At 40.3% G+C, this 16,341-nt stretch overlaps 1 protein-coding gene across 1 annotated transcript in view; it reads right to left on the bottom strand.

Moving 5' to 3' along the window:
- Window positions 1–252: 252 nt before the first annotated feature.
- slc35f1 (solute carrier family 35 member F1) overlaps window positions 253–16,341 on the bottom strand; it is a 36,322-nt gene continuing 20,233 nt past the window's right edge. The window contains exons 4-8 of the mRNA XM_030722366.1: window positions 14,177–14,336; window positions 13,769–13,925; window positions 13,081–13,133; window positions 7,044–7,198; window positions 253–2,781 (exon numbers count right to left, since the gene is read on the bottom strand). Of these exons, the coding sequence (XP_030578226.1) occupies window positions 2,548–2,781; window positions 7,044–7,198; window positions 13,081–13,133; window positions 13,769–13,925; window positions 14,177–14,336 (759 nt within the window). The 3' untranslated portion in view covers window positions 253–2,547. The remainder of the gene's footprint in view (window positions 2,782–7,043; window positions 7,199–13,080; window positions 13,134–13,768; window positions 13,926–14,176; window positions 14,337–16,341) is intronic.

Genomic DNA, 16,341 nt, shown 5'->3' on the forward strand with positions numbered 1-16,341 from the left:
AGAGCACTTTCTCCTGCTTCCTCATAGTTTATCTAAATACCAAAGTAGATTCTAAAAATTGACAGTGTTCATGGAGATGATGCAGTGGTTGTTCTGACAAAGATGCTTTATTTAGTTTAAGTCACATCCTTGTTGATAGTAACTCCAAAGCAGTACATCAAACAGGATGCAAAAACCAATCGAAACAGTTCTTTGTAAACAATACAGGAAGGATTATTAAACACATTCAAAAAGTGAACAAATAACCAGACCAGCACATTCTCATCATCACTAAGCAAGCAATTCTTCTCCTGTCAGTCAAGATGATATTTTAACAGAATAAGGACTGATATAGTCAAAAAAAAAACAAAAAACAAAAAACAATTCATTAAGCCCAATAATGCTCTTAGACCTGGTGGACAATATATATATATAAAACACAATACTTCTCTCATTAATTGGAACTCTTTTCTCTCTCTGCTCACTTCTCTTTCCCCTCACCTTGAGCGTGGTTGTGTCAGATCTCTTCTTGTTAAAAGGAAGCTTTTCCTTCCCACTGTTGCCAAGTGCTTACTCACTGGACTTATGTGATTGTTGGGGTTTCTTTCTAATATTGTAATGCCTTTACCTTACAATATGAAGTACTTTGAGGTGACTTTTGTTATGAATTGTACAAATAAATAAAATGTAATCTAATTTCATAGAACCAGACAAGAAAGAGAGCCAGACAGTTTGTTGTGGCAAGTGGTTGCAGGTTCGAGCCCCTGTCCCTGCGCTGCGTTGTGTGCCTTGTGCGCACTATGACAATGAGTTGAATCTAATCTAATCATATGATAAACACAAAGAAAAGTTGAATATAAAAAACTGCAGGCCTCAGTTGCCTCAGTTAAAGTTTATGATTCAACAATAGGAAAGAGACTGGACAAAAAAACAGCATCCATGGAATACACACAAAGGTTCATCTCACATTTGCCAAAAAAAACATATTTATGTTCCCAAGACTTTTGGTAAAATATTATATGGACTGACAAGACAAAAGTTGAACTTTTTGGAAATTTAAATCCCACTGCATCTGCTGGAAAACTAGCGCAGTATTTTCATAAAAAGAACATCAGACATGGGGGTTGTAGCGTTATGGTCCAGGGCTGCTTTGCTGCTTCAGGACCCAGCGATGGTATCATGAATTCTGCTCTCTACCAGAACATCCTGAAGGAGAATGTCCAACCATCAGTTCATGCCCTCATGCTCAGGCACACTTGTATTCCTCCACGGCAATGTGAAAGACTCATTGCCAGTTATTGCAATAGTTCTTGGTGCCAAGGGAGACAAAAGCAGTTTAATTATTTCACATAGGGCCAGGTAGGTTTGGAGAGATTTTATTTCTTAACAACTGAAAAAAATTTAAAAATAGTATTTATCTTTGACTAATATTAAAATTTGTTTAATTATCTGAAACATTTATATTGTACAAATATTCAAAAAAGAAAAGAAAAAAAAGAAATCAGTAAGGGGGCAAATGCTTTTTGCACTGTATATTCTGTGTTGCCTGTCTGGCCCCTGGACCTTTACTTTGTGGTTTGTGGTAATTTGGTTATTAAAAATTTTTTTAAACCCTGAGAGAAAAGGTTTTGTTTTTAAATGCCTCCATAGTCAATTTATTTTAATATTAGTGGGTCAGTTTTATAGAGTATGCAACACAACAGATTATGAAAATGTTAAATAATCCAGAATTATTGTTTCTACTGAGCTATCATATGTGGGCTATACAAATACAAAAAAAACCCCATCATATTAGGTTAGTACTTTCTCCTTATTTTTTTAGCCTTTTTGGAGGTGAGAAACAGAATGAAGAACATCAACAAATGGAAATTAAGTTATATTATTTGGCATTAATCATCTATCTTCTACAACACTAGAGTACCCCTTTGAAATCTGTCTCTCATCTGACTAATACAGGGCAGTCTTTGCTTTTTATTTAGGAGAGGAAACCAGGGGGTTAGAGTAACCTATTCTTCTCCTAACCCGTTAAGTAATCTGATGCTACAGAGGATTCTTATTACATACACTGCGCATTTGTCTTTGTAATTTGATTGATCAGTTTTTCTTTGGAGTAAGAGCAATATTGTGCAATTCAGGCCATTATCCATATCCTTACAATAACCTCTTGCAAATAATAAAATAAATAGGTGATTACATAAAAATTACAATACCATCTCTTTACATGAGTAATCATTTACAGTCACTATGGTCTACGCACAGTCTTTGATCACAGTGAGCTCAACAGTTTCACTCGCATTGCTATTCATTTAAATTATATTCTGGTCTGTCATTTTTCAGTACATACAATATGTGGCTACATGAATTTGTGTTAACTTGAGAACTGGCAACATGCCTTCATTCAGGCCATGAAATGAATACCTTGACTTACCTGGGTGATCCCCCAGCTACCCTGCTCACCAGACTGGGCAGTCCAGCACTATTTGTTTGCATACAACTTAGAGAACTTGGGGGTCACATCCGACTTACTGATTTATCATGCTAACCCACTAAGGTCTGTCCCAGATCATCTTAGGCCACTTGAACAGGAAACTCATCCCCTTGCTCAGGGCTCAGGGTGGTATAGATGACAGCGGGCTCCAGGACTCTAGGACTAATTGGGGGCAGTTCGCTTGATGGTTGGCTGCCTATGTTTCTGAATTGCTTGTAGACTCGTGGGTCCTGGACCACATAGGTTGATGAGGAGGAGTAAAGAACCACGCCCAAGATAATGATGAAGAATGACAACAGATAGAGGCCCGAGAACTGCAATATAAAGACAGTCAGATTTTGTAGGTTTGTATTTATCTATCTCTCGATCTATATAAATAAAATTGAACTGAATGTGTCCTTCAATGTATGCATAAATATTTTGTTTTCAGACAATTCAATAAAACTAATGTAAATTAATACACATTTCTTTTCTTTACCGGAAGCTGTAAATGCTTTTTCTAAATTTCCAAAAAGAAACAACAACAACCACAAAATTGCATTAGCTGCTGAACCTGGTAATCTGATTATGTGCGCTGGGTTCAGATAGACAGTTTGTTATTTGATGCTGGTCACACTAATATTAACTTTATATCAATACATCAATTCATCAAGGCTTGGTTGTCCTATTGTTGATCTTTCATAAAGACCTGTGATCTTTCAATTCAATTCAATTGAATTTTATTTATACAGCACCAAATCACAACAGTCACCTGACACGCTTTCTGTAGTGGAAGCAGAGTCTTGGAATGAGGGGGCGACTCGGCCATCACTGGGGGTGAGGTCACTGAGGTGTTTAAACAACTCTTTGATGGCAGGGCTCCTGGGGTGGACAAGATTTGCCCTGAGTTCCTGAAGGCTCTCGATGTTGTAGGGCTGTCTTGGTTGACACACCTCCTCAACATTGCATGGAGATCTGGGGGTCCCCATCTTTAAGAAGGGAGACTGGAAGGTGTACTCCAACTATCAGGGGATCACACTCCTCAGCCTCCCCGGTAAGGTCTATGCCAGGGTGCCAGAAAGGAGGGTCTGTCCATTAGTCAAACCTTAGTTTCAAGAGGAACATGCGGTTTTCATCCTGGTTGCAGAACGTGGGACCAACTCTATTGAGGATGTTCAAGTGTGCATGGGAGTTTGCCCATCCAGTCTACATGTGTTTTGTGGACTTGGAGAAGGCATTCAACTGCATCCCTTGGGGTATGCTGCAGGAGTATGGGGAGTATGTCTGGCCTGTTGTTACGAGTCATTTAGTCCCTGTACAACTGCAGTGAGAGCTTGGTCCGTATTGCCGGCCATAAGTCAGACTCGTTTCTGGTGGGTGTTTAACTTCACCAGCTCATTGACAGAATTTCTAGACATAGCCAAGTGGCAGAAGGCCTCTGCCTTGGTGGCCCCAGAATCTCATCTCTGCTTTTTGCTGTCCTGTTGGCTTCATCAGGTGTTGGCCTCCAGCTTGTAGTAGAATGGTTCACACCAGAGTGTGAAGTCTGAGACCGTGATTCTCAGCTGGAAAAGGGTGGCGTGCCCACGCCACCTCAGGGACAAGTTGCTGCCCCAGGTGGAGGAGTTTAAGTATCTTGGGGTCTTGTTCACCAGTGATGGGAGAAGGGAGCAAGAGATTGACAGATGGATTGGGGCTGCGTCTGCAGTGATCTGAATGCTGCACCAATCTGTCGATTTACCGGTCAATCTACGTCCCTACCTTCACCTGTGGTCATGAGCTTTGGGTAGTGACCGAAAGAACGAGATCATGAATGCAAGCAGCAGAAATGAGCTTCCTCAGAAGGGTGGCTCCTTTAAGTTTCTTGGCTGCCACTTGGCCACTCCGTGCTTCAGCTCCCTCCACAGATTTTCTGTAGGATTGAGGTCTGGAGACAGCCTAGGCCACTTGAATACCTTAATATGCTTCTTCTTTAGCCACTCCTTTGTTGCCTTTTGCATTATGTTTCAGGTCATTGTCATGCTGGAAGACCCATATATGACCCATCTTCAGTGTTCTGACTGAGTGAAGGAGGTTCTTGTCCAAGATTTTACAGTACATAGCACCATCTCTTGGCCCCTCAATGAGGTGAAGTCCTCCTGTAGCCAAAAAAAACAGCCCCAAAGCATAATGTGCTTGACTGTGGGGATGTGTTCTTTGGGTCACACACAGCATTTCTCTTCCTCCAAACGTGGTGGGCTGAATTGATGCCAAAAAACTCGATTTTGGTTTCATCTGACCACAGCACTTTCTCCCAAGTTTTCTCAGAATCATTTAGATGTTCACTGGCAAACTTAAGATGGGCCTGTACATGTATCTTTTTGAGGAGGGGGACTGTAAGATTTCAATCCATTACGGCGTAGTGTGTTACTAGTGGTGTTCTTGGTGACTGTGGTCCCAACTACCTTCAGATCATTAACAAGCTCCTCCTGTCTATATTTGGGCTGATCCATCACCGATCATCCTCACAGGGCTCCAGACCGAGGGCTGTCAGCTTCTTGCTGATGGTCTTATAGCCCATTCCAGCCTTGTGCAGGTCTACAGTCTTGTCCCTGATATCCTTTGACAGCTCTTTGGTCTCACCCAAGGTGGTGGAGAGGGAATGGAAGAAACTGATTCTGTGAACAGGTGTGCTTTATACAAATAACAAGTTGACAAATAAAAGTCTGTTTGTTGTGATTTGGTGCTATATAAATAAAATTGACTTGAATATCTGTAATTGATTGATTGTAATCTGTGTGTCACATAGGCACACAGCCAATCTGTGGGAGCCACAATTCTGGTTTGATTGTATGGGATTTTTTTTTAACTGAATGACATGCAAATCAATTTATAATTTTATGTGTTATTTATAATTTTATTCTTCTTATTTATATGTGTGTGTATATATATATATATGGTTGCAGGTACAAAATACATTTCACTGTGCATTGTACTGTGTATAACTGCGCATGTGACAAATAAACACTATCTTTCTAATTTTTAAATTTTCAGTTGATATTCTGTCCATTAAAAATGAAACTACCATATAAATTATAGACTGTTCATTTCTTTTTGAGGAAACTTGCAAATTCAACAGGAGATCAAATAATTATTTACCCCACTGTACCACTGTATGGGAACAATCAGTATTATCCCAGGAGACAGTGTCAAAGTGAGATCTCTGCTGCTGGCATTTTATTTCATATGGCATATCCACCTAACCATTTGTCCATCAGTATGCCCCTGTCAGTTTGTCTTCATTCACTGAAGACTTGACACAGACTCATAGATAAACTTATTAAAGCTACAGAGACCCCACACAAACAATGGAAAAACAATGGGATCTCTAGTGACTTTTGCATTTTATAAAGATGCCTCCTTGCTAGTTTATCTACTAGCAAAAAACTGGAAAAGGTCTAGAAGCTTTAGTGTGGTGGGAGCCACTACCAACAGGGTAAAGAAGCAGAAGAAACATTTTTATAAGCTTCAGAACTGAGAATGTTGTCATGCAGGTTAAGTGCAGTCAATGCATTTTAACAGTGCTTTACCTGTTATAGGGAAATGTGTATAATAAAAAGGTACGAGTAATGTTATGTTTGCAAAACTAACTACATTAGCTTGCCAATATTATTTGGGATGGAGGACGAGCAGGTCATCTCCCAATTAGAAGGTTTGTTGGTTTGATCGACTGCTTCCCCTTGTAGTGGGGTGGTTTTCACGGAGACACATTTTGCTCTGTCTCTAGAGCAGCTCAGGTAGTGGTAGCTTCTTATGCTGACAAGTTACAACTTAATTAAATGTTGAAAGTTCACAAAGGACCTCCTCCTAACCATTACACAAAGCACATTATATATGACTGCTTCCAGAACATCTGTCCAGCTTAAACTTTTTCAGTGGCTATTTTTTTTTCTTATTTGCTTTGACACATTTCTTGCAACATTTTTGAAGTTCTCAGCTTTGAAGATGCATTTCTCATAACAGCAGCAGTGAAGACAATAAGGATCTACTTTGTTTTCTGTGTCACTCTGTGTCTGTCATTTGCCAAGGTATTGTTCCCAGGTCTTCTTAATCCATACTCACCTGCCAGCCACGTCACCAAATTCAGCCTCCACCATCAGAATACTGTCACCTGCCTGCCAGCACAGCTCTTGCCTGTTTTTGTGTTCACCTCACCCATTCCAGTTTCTATATCAGAATATTGCCTTGTTGAAATTTGCTTATCATTCTTGGGTCCAGCAAGAGATTCAATTGGTTATAACCAGTGTTGGGTGTAATGTGTTACAAAGTAACATGTAAATTCATTGTGGTATGAATGATGTAAATTCTGCCACCTGCCTGCCAGTACAGATAAAAAACTGGGTATAACACAATGCTAGAGTGAAGTGGTCCCAGAAATAGTTCTTTGTTTCATTGCACAGTGTAGCACAAGTGTTTATATGTAATAAATAGCATTTTCACACGTCACTATAGTTTATATTCATATCACAATGCAATTAATTTAATTTTACTGCCTTAATAATAAGATATCTTTTAGTCTGCACATCATCAAATCAGTGATTCCTGGCAGTTTGATTACCTTGTAGTGAAAGAGAAAGAGGCCACAGAAGAGACTATAAAGGTCAGCTGTGAGCAGAGACAGATTGACTGAGGTGGCACTAGTCCTCTTCATCACAACAGGCATAAAGCTGTATAGACCAAACATGAAGGCACTAAAACCAACATAAAGAAGACCTGTGAACACACAAAGAGGGAACTTTTTTAATGGAATGTATTTTTTATGTCATTATGGCCCATTTCAAATAAAATATTGTGGTCTCGAGCCATGCAAACTTTTCATTTCTCACCTACATTGCAGAGATATGAGGAAACACATTTGCACCCCCAACTCATTACATACTGATGCTTGGCTGGGAGCTCCTTTCTTGAAGGTGTACACACTTTATACCATTTTATGACACATTTTGTGTCATTTTTGTACCTTTTCCTTTTGCCTGTGGGTACTCCAGAGGAAACCTCTGCTATTTGTGGTATGGTACATGTTTGCATGTTCCCCTTTTGCCTGCTTGGGTTACATCATGGTCCCAAAACATGCATGTTAGGTTAATTGGTGATTCTAAATGGAAATGGTTGTGACATGGTTGTGACAGTACACACGTTAAAGAACAAAAGCACAAGCATGCCGATTTAGAAAAATTCTGAATTGGCTAGCTTGGTGTTAAGAACAAAATTGGCTGATGCAAGTTTCATGAATGTGGCGGTAATTTTGCGTGTGCACTTATTTTTTTTTCAGCAGGGTAAGAACAATTTATCCACATATAGTAGGACAGCCTTAGGTTTTTGTCAAGCCAACTAACACAAAGAAACCCTGGCCATGTCAAACATAGCTTTTTTTTTTTCTTTTTTAAATCTGTGTAACATTGTTAAATTTATTTTTAAAAAAGAAGCCGGAAATGCGTAGCAGAAACTAACAGTGCTGAACAGGCCAATTACAACAGCTGCAGACTGCATTGATGTGTACTTACATGCAGTAACATTTCTTAGGAGGTGCAAGTCTCTGAACCCTACATAGCAATCACAGTTCTTATGCACAATGTCAACGTGACATGTTACATTTCTCGAGAGGTGCACATCAGGTCACGTTGTAGGTTCAGAGGGGATTTCTGGTTTTGTACATAGGCCCTGCAAAGACCCAATGCAGAAGCATAATTCAGGCCAAAATCACTGGTCAGTGTAATGCTAAAAAGCTAGTTCATGCATTTATTACATCCAGGATAGACTAATCCATCCATCCATCGATCCATTTTCCTCTGCTTATCTGGCCAGGTCGCAGGGGCAGCAGCCTAACCATAGAAGCCCAGGCCTCCCTCTCCCCAGACATCTCAAGCTCCATGGTCCGAGAGAACCCAGAGGCATTCCCAGGCAAGCCAAGAGATATAATCTCTCTAGTGAGTTCTGGGTCTGCAATGGGGCCTCCTCCCGATATGGCATGAGTGGAACATTTCACCCAAGAGGTGCCCAGGAGGCATCCTAGACAGATGCCCAAACTACCTCAACTGGCTCCTTTCGATGTAGAGGAGCAGTGGCTCTACTCTTAGCCCCTCCTGAATGGCTACACTCTTCACCCTGTCTCTAAGGGAGAGGCCAGCCACCCCTCTGCAATAAAATATCCAACAGGATAATGACCCAAAACACACAGCTAAATACACCCAGGAATGGCTCAGAACAAAACACCAGACTATAGACCCTTTTACTGTTTGTAAACAATGATGACATAGGTAGCGATGTGCGCGCATTTTGGAAACGGAAATACGACGGAGTTCAATAGCGTTTCAATGTAGGAGAAGGGATTATCCACAAAAGATTGTAAAAACTACCTGCAAAAATTAATTTTGACCACCAGCAACCGACTCCGATCTCTGTGGTATGTTAGCAAGTGGCCGAGTATCCGTGGGTGGATATATACGTGTATTTGGTGGAGAAACCCAGCGTATACACTGGAGAGAAGTTGCAGCGCATATAAGTCACTGGATGCTTACAATTATGTTTGCAGCCGTGTACCGAACGCCAAATATCATGACACAGACTCGGAGTTTTGTGTCTTGAAGACAGAAGTTCTTCCAAGTGAAAGACAAGGAAACAGGAGCGCTGTGTATGAGGCTCGGGTCATTGTAAACAAGTCAGAGAACTACGTCCTCACAGCGGACTGTACCTGCATGGCAGCGTGAGTACTTCGTCAAATTGCTTTTCAAGCTTGCTAAGAGTTTTCCGGCTGCAGATATTATTGATTTACAATGAAAAAAATATATACTGTTCCAGTCACACTGTGAGACTCGCTCAACCATTCATGTGAGTCTGGTCACACTTTTGACTGGCACTGCATTTTGTAATCTATAGTGCGATTAAATATTAATTTAAAAATCAGGACTCTCTGAGTCCAGCAATGCCTCACCCATAAATAGCCAGGCACACTACAGTTTAAAAGCCAAATAGCCTACCAGCTAATACTGTTTAGGTTAGATACCTGACATCCCGGTATAAACAACGGAAGATAAATAACTTTACCTGATATAAAATGGGCGCTTCAAACGTGAGCATTTCTGATCCTCTCCTCAGTCCTGATCATGTCCTCAGTCCAATTTTTATCAATACATTTGATGGCTTGCAACCACAGACGCCTCCGTTTTCCCACGTGAGCCCGTGGGATTCGGTACAACTTCGGTCCACTTTTGGTAGAGTAGAAATTCTGACAGCCAAACATGCAACAGCAGACATTTTGATGCTGATATCACTTTTAAATCATGCTTAAATGCTGCGCAGTCTCCTCGTTCTTATTGATTTGAATGGAGTAGCAGTTCACATCCGTTGCCAAAATGTGCACGCATCCTTTGATGACGTAGGCTGTAAAAGGGTCTATTTTGAAGTGGCCTTCTGTGAGCTCGGATCTAAATCCTATTGAACATCTGCTGAAGGAGCTGAAACATGCAGTCTGGAGAAAGCACCCTTGAACCCTGAGACAACTGGAGCAGTTTGCTCATGGGGAGTGGGCCAAAATGCCTATCGACAGGTACAGACGTCTCGTTGAGTGTTCCAGAAATTACTTGATTGCCTCAAAAGATTGTGCAACAAAATATTCAATTTAATTCAATTCAAATCAATTTTATTCATATAGTGCCAAATATGAACAATAGTTGCTTCAAGGTGCTTATTATATTATTATATTATAATAATATTAACTTAAGAGTACCATCATTGGTTTTCATTAGTTTGTTCAAATCAATTTTAAAAAAACAGAAATTTAGAAAACAAAAAAATGACATTCTGATAGCATAAATAGCAAATACCAGTGGAGATCTCTCTAGGGTCTTAGAAGTGATGGCATTTAGCCTGCTTCAATTCAGTCTATTCAGAAGTCTTTTTTCTGTTGCAGTAATTTTCTGTTGCAATGTTTTATTATGAACATTTATTATTATTAAATTTAAAATAAAATATGTAGGTTGTCAATTTAGTTCTAAATGTTCTAAATTATCCAAGATTTGATTTGGCAAGTCTGAATTTAATATTATCATACCAAATATTTTTCCAGTTATGGGAAACAATGTTTAAATAAACAAACATTATCTTTAAAACTAATTTTGGGTTACTTGTGGATTACATGGTAATACAACTCCAATTCCAAAAACACTGGGATGCTGTGCAAAATCTAAATAAAAACAATGCAATTTGTAAATCAGAGGTAAAGCTAGGCAGGTTCATCAGTCCACAAAAAGACAAAAAACAAACTATTTACAAATTGTGGAAGAATTTCAGAATAATCTTATTCAAACATAAAATTGTGAAGACTTTGAATATCTCGTCATCTACAGTATATAATATCAAAAGATTCAGAGGATCTGGAGAAATCTCATGGAGATTCAGGCAAGGCTGAAAATCAGTATTGAAAGCCCATGATCTTCAGACCTGCAGGGAGCAGTATATTAAAAACAAGCATGATTCTGTCATGGAAATCACTGCATGGGCTAAGTGACATTTCCACAAATCACTGTTTGTAAAAACAGTTCACTGTGCCATCCACAAAAGCAGGTCAAAGGTCATCATCCAGAGAAGAAGCCATATGTGAACATGATTCAGAAACACTAGAATTTGCTCCATGCCAAAGCTTATTTAAAATCGACTGAGAGAAACTGTAAAACTATTCTGTGGTCAGATAAATCAAAATTGTAATTCTTCTCTGGACTAAAGAGGACACATCATCCAGCTTGTTATCAGCGCTTGGTGCCTATGGAATTGGAAGCTTACACGATTGGAAACGCACCATCAGTGCTGAAAGGTATACAGGTGCTGGTCATAAAACTAGAACATCATGAAAAAAATGTTGATTTATTTCAGTAATTCCATTCAAAAAGTGAAACTTGTATATTATATTCATTCATTACACACAGATTGATATTATAAGTGACAACTAATGAAAACCCCAAATTCAGTATCTCAGAAAATTAGAATATTACTTAAGACCCAAAAAAAAGGATATTTAGAAATGTTGGCTGACTGAAAAGTATGAACATGAAAAGTATGAACATGTACAGCACTCAGTACTTAGTTGGGCTCCTTTTGCCTGGATTACTGCAGTAATGCAGCGTGGCATGGAGTCCATCAGTCTGTGGCTCTGCTCAGGTGTTATGAGAGCCCAGGTTGCTCTGATAGTGGCCTTCAGCTCTTCTGAATTGTTGGGTCTGGTGCATCACATCTTCCTCTTCACAATAGCCCATAGATTTTCTATGGGGTTAAAGGTCAGGCGAGTTTGCTGGCCAATTAAGAACAGGGATACCATGGTCCTTAAAGCAGGTACTGGTAGCTTTGGCACTGTGTGCAGGTGCCAAGTCCTGTTGGAAAATTAAATCTGCATCTCCATAAAGTTGGTCAGCGGCAGGAAGCATGAAGTGCTCTAAAACTTCCTGGTAGACGGCCGCGTTGACCTTGGACCTCAGAAAACACAGTGGACCAACACCAGCAGATGACATGGCACCACAAACCATCACTGACTGTGGAAACTTTACACTGGACCTCAGCCAGCGTGGATTCTGTGCTACATTGATTTCCAAAGGAAATGCAACATTGACTTTGATCAGAGAACATAACTTTGGAGCACTCAGCAGAAGTCCAGTCTTTTTTGTCTTTAGCCCAGACGAGATGCTTCTGACGCCGTCTCTGTTCAAGAGTGGCTCGACACGAGGACTGCAACAGCTGAAACCATGTCTGCATACGTCTGTGCTGGTGGTTCTTGAAGCTCTGACTCCAGCTGCAGTCCACTCTTTGTGAATCTCCCCCACATTTTTGAATGGGTTTGGTTTCACAATCCTCTCCAGGGTGCAGTTATCACTATTGTTGTACACTTTTTTCTACCACATCTTTTCCTTCCCTTCGCCTCTCTATTAATGTGCTTGGACACAGAGCTCTGTGAACAGCCAGCCTCTTTAGCAATGACCTTTGTGTCTTGCCCTCCTTGAGCAAGGTGTCAAAGGTCATCTTTTGGACAACTGTCAAGTCAGCAGTCTTCCTCATGATTGTGTAGCCTACAGAACTAGACTGAGAGACCATGTAAAGGCCTTTGCAGGTGTTTAAAGTTAATTAGCTGATTAGAGTGTGGCACCAGGTGTCTTCAGTATTGAACCTTTTCACAATATTCTAATTTTCTGAGATACTGAATTTGGGGTATTCGTTACTTGTCAATTATAATCATCAAAAATAAAAGAAATAAACATTTGAAATATATCAGTCTGCATACCAAATTATCCTTGGGCAAGATACCGAACATCAAGTTTCTCTCTGATGAAACCGTCAGTATGAATGTGTGTGAATGTTAGAAAGCACTTAGCCATAGAAAGAAGTGAATGGGTGAATGAGGCATGTTGAATAAAGTGTTTTGAGTGCTCAAAGTAGAGTAGTACTATATAAGTACTATATAAGAACAAGTCCATTTACCATTTATGTTCTATTTTGATTAAATTTCGGGTTAATGAGATTAATTTACATTTTACACAGAATCACAACCTTTGGAATTGGGGTTGTATTACTGTGGGTATGCGTCAAACTTGTGTGTGTATATCTAGTGTTACCTATCTTCCAGTCCCAGGACACTCTTAGCAGCTCCTTGTGTTCCATGATAGCCCTGCAACAGAACATAAACACAGAGATTTACAGAGTGAACAGTATGATCTGCAAAAACCATCCAGCATGATACCAACATTCAGTTCATAGCACTAGCTAATATTTAGAGAACTAGAGTTCCACTAAGGTCTTGATGTTATTTGGTGTTAAATCTCACAACTTTTACTAGTCTGCATTAACAGAACTTATCAGCCAAATTGTTCATTTTATCTAAGTAGTTCACACCCCCACTTAATCTACCTTATAGCTACATAGCGCAATCACAGAGTTTTGTGACTGAGAGAAATGAGATGAAATTTGACTGTTATCACTTTCAAGGTGCACAGTTCCCAGAGCAGCATTCACAAAATGACTGCATTTCAATTTAATTATAGGGAAGAGGATGAAGTTATAGGGACCCAATACAGCAAGCAGGATGGGTGAAGACTGTTAATTGCATTAGTATAGTCAAAAAAAACTTTCAATGGTGTTTGGTTTTTTAATAAGAGGTTCGTGTTGGCCTTAAGGTGCTTTATATTGTAAGGTAAAAAACCCTAAAATATTCAAAATGCAGTGCAGCTGAAGATTCGAGCAGGATAAAGTAGAAATACTCAAACAAATGACCTCAAAACATGTCTCTCCCCCACACAAACTCACAACTGGATACCACTGAAGAAAGATCCAAAGAGTCCCATCATGCCTAGGAATTCCACACGGCTCAAGTTCTTCACAATAAACTCTTCGCATACATTGGAGATTCCGTACAGAGTAGCTCCTCCCAGAACCAGCAGATCCCCAAATAGCTTCTGCTCTCCTGGAAAATTCCAGTGAGAAAGAGAGAAGGAATCAACACTAACAAAAGAACAAGACACCCAACAAACTGGCAGCACTCTGCACATGCATGCACCCTGAGTGGGCCACATTAATGCATCATTTATCATACCAAATTACTGGTAGGTCTGGGCCTTGAAGATTTAGCTGCCTGCAATCAAATGTTCTGTATATTTGTTATGTGTTGTGTTTTAAGTGTTTGGGTGTACTTGCCAATGTGTACTTGGTACTTGCCAAGGCCTTGCTGCCGACCAAGGAGGACGTCAGCTCCTACCATGCAGCCAATGCCAAGCAAACACAGACCTGTCCCGACAAAATGGACAGCCTTGTACCTCACTAAGAGAAAGAACCAGGACAGCAGCAGGACCACTGGGATGACAAAACAGTCTAAGAGCTGAGAGGAAGAACAGGGCACAGAGAAAAATTCAAACAGGTTGATGAGTTATTTTTTGTTCACTTATTTCCAGTTCTGGAGTTGTTGCTTCATTCTCATCAGATTTCTCCTTTTGTTACTGTTGACTAGTAACTACATTATTTTGTAATCTGAGCAATACACTGGGTGATTTCAGTGATTTAATGTAGTGAAATGCTGTTTCTGTACTTAGTGAGTGCTCACTGTGCTTAGTGTTGTCAGTGCAAATTAGGCCCCCGTCACTGGATCAGATAATAATAATCATAATGCCTTGGACTTATATAGCGTTTTTCACGGTACTCAAAGACCCTTTACAATTCCACACACTATTCATTCACACCTCAATCACACTTGGTGGTGGTAATGGTAAATGGACTAGTTCTTATATAGCGCTTTTCTACTCAGTATGAGCACTCAAAGCGCTTATACAGCCTGTTTACATTCACCCATGCACTCCCACTCATACAAGCACTTCCATTTTTACGAAGCTAAGTGCTTTTTTAATTAACTAACACTCACACGCATTCATACTCCGACAGAACGGTCGGAGAGCAACTTGGGGTTAAGTATCTTGCCCAAGGATACATTGGCATGTAGCCTGGAGTAGCCAGGATTTGAACCGCTGACCTTCCGATCAGCAGGTGACCTGCTCTACCTACTGAGCTACAGCCACCCCAGCAGCTACAGCTGCTAATGTAGCCACAGCTGCTCTATGGCAGTCTGACAGAAGCGTGGCTGCTAATTCACGCCTGCGGCCTCCAACCAACACCAAACACCAAACACCAACCACATTCACATTTAGGCAATGTGGGTTAAGTGTCTTGCTCAGGGACACAATGACAGCATGCGCTCAGACAGGGTCTCAAGCCAGCGACCCTCTGGTTGTGAGGTGAACACCTACCTACTGCGCCACTTGAATTGGTGTGTAACTTTGTCAAACCAATGTCAGAATCTATGGTTTTCTCTGGGCCCCCCTCAGATCTGATCTGGTTAACTTCAATAGTTACTTCTTCTGAACCATTAACGTGTCTGTTAGACCCTATTTTTATTAATTGGTTACATACCACTATTTTTAAGGTGGCAGTAATTAAACCATTACTGTCATGTAGGCAGGGTGAGGACCCCAAAGCAGGACTCCAGACAGAACACAACTTTACTTCAGCTTTTATTGCTGGAACACAGGACTGACAGAACTGGACGAGCAGCATAAACTGGAAAACTAATTTTTATCTAGAAGGTCAGACTGACAGAAAAGCACACAGCAGGAGGGAAACCAATGATGACTACACAACAAAGGACATGGGAAGACTGAGACAATAAATACACTGAGGGATAATAGGGGAACAGGCAACAGGTGGGGAGCACAGCTGAAGGTAATCACAGAAATGAGACCAGGAATTAATCTAAACACAGAGGACAAGAGACAAAGTCTGAAAAAGTGAAACAGGAAACAACATGGAGAGAAGAATACAGACTTGATATAAGAGACAGGCATAAGAATGAATGTAAACACAAAGAACCAAGACACATGCCCAAACACAGAGGGAGGAACTGAGCTAAGCAGCAGTACTGAAAACATGATTAAATATACTCAAGTGGACAAGAAAACAAAAACCAGGGATCACAAAATAATTAGACAAAACCTCAAAACACAAGAACACTGGGCAAAAGGCCCAGGACCATGACAATTACTTAAAAATCATTTGACCCAGCTGTCTTAGCCAATTATAGGCCAATCTCCAACCTTCCTTTTCTCTCAAAAATTCTTGAAAGAGTAGTTGTAAAACAGCAAACAGCTTATTTGAAGAGTTTCAGTCAGGTTTCAGAATTCATCGCAGTACAGAAACAGTGAAGGTTACATATTATCTTCTCATGGCCTCTGACAGTGGAATCATCTCTATGTTGTGGCTTTCAGGCCCCTCTTCTGTGTAACCAGCTCCCAGTTGGATTCAGGAAACAGACACCCTCTCTATTTTTAAGATTAAGC

Source organism: Archocentrus centrarchus, chromosome 24, assembly GCF_007364275.1.
Source record: "Archocentrus centrarchus isolate MPI-CPG fArcCen1 chromosome 24, fArcCen1, whole genome shotgun sequence".
Lineage (NCBI taxonomy): Eukaryota > Metazoa > Chordata > Actinopteri > Cichliformes > Cichlidae > Archocentrus > Archocentrus centrarchus.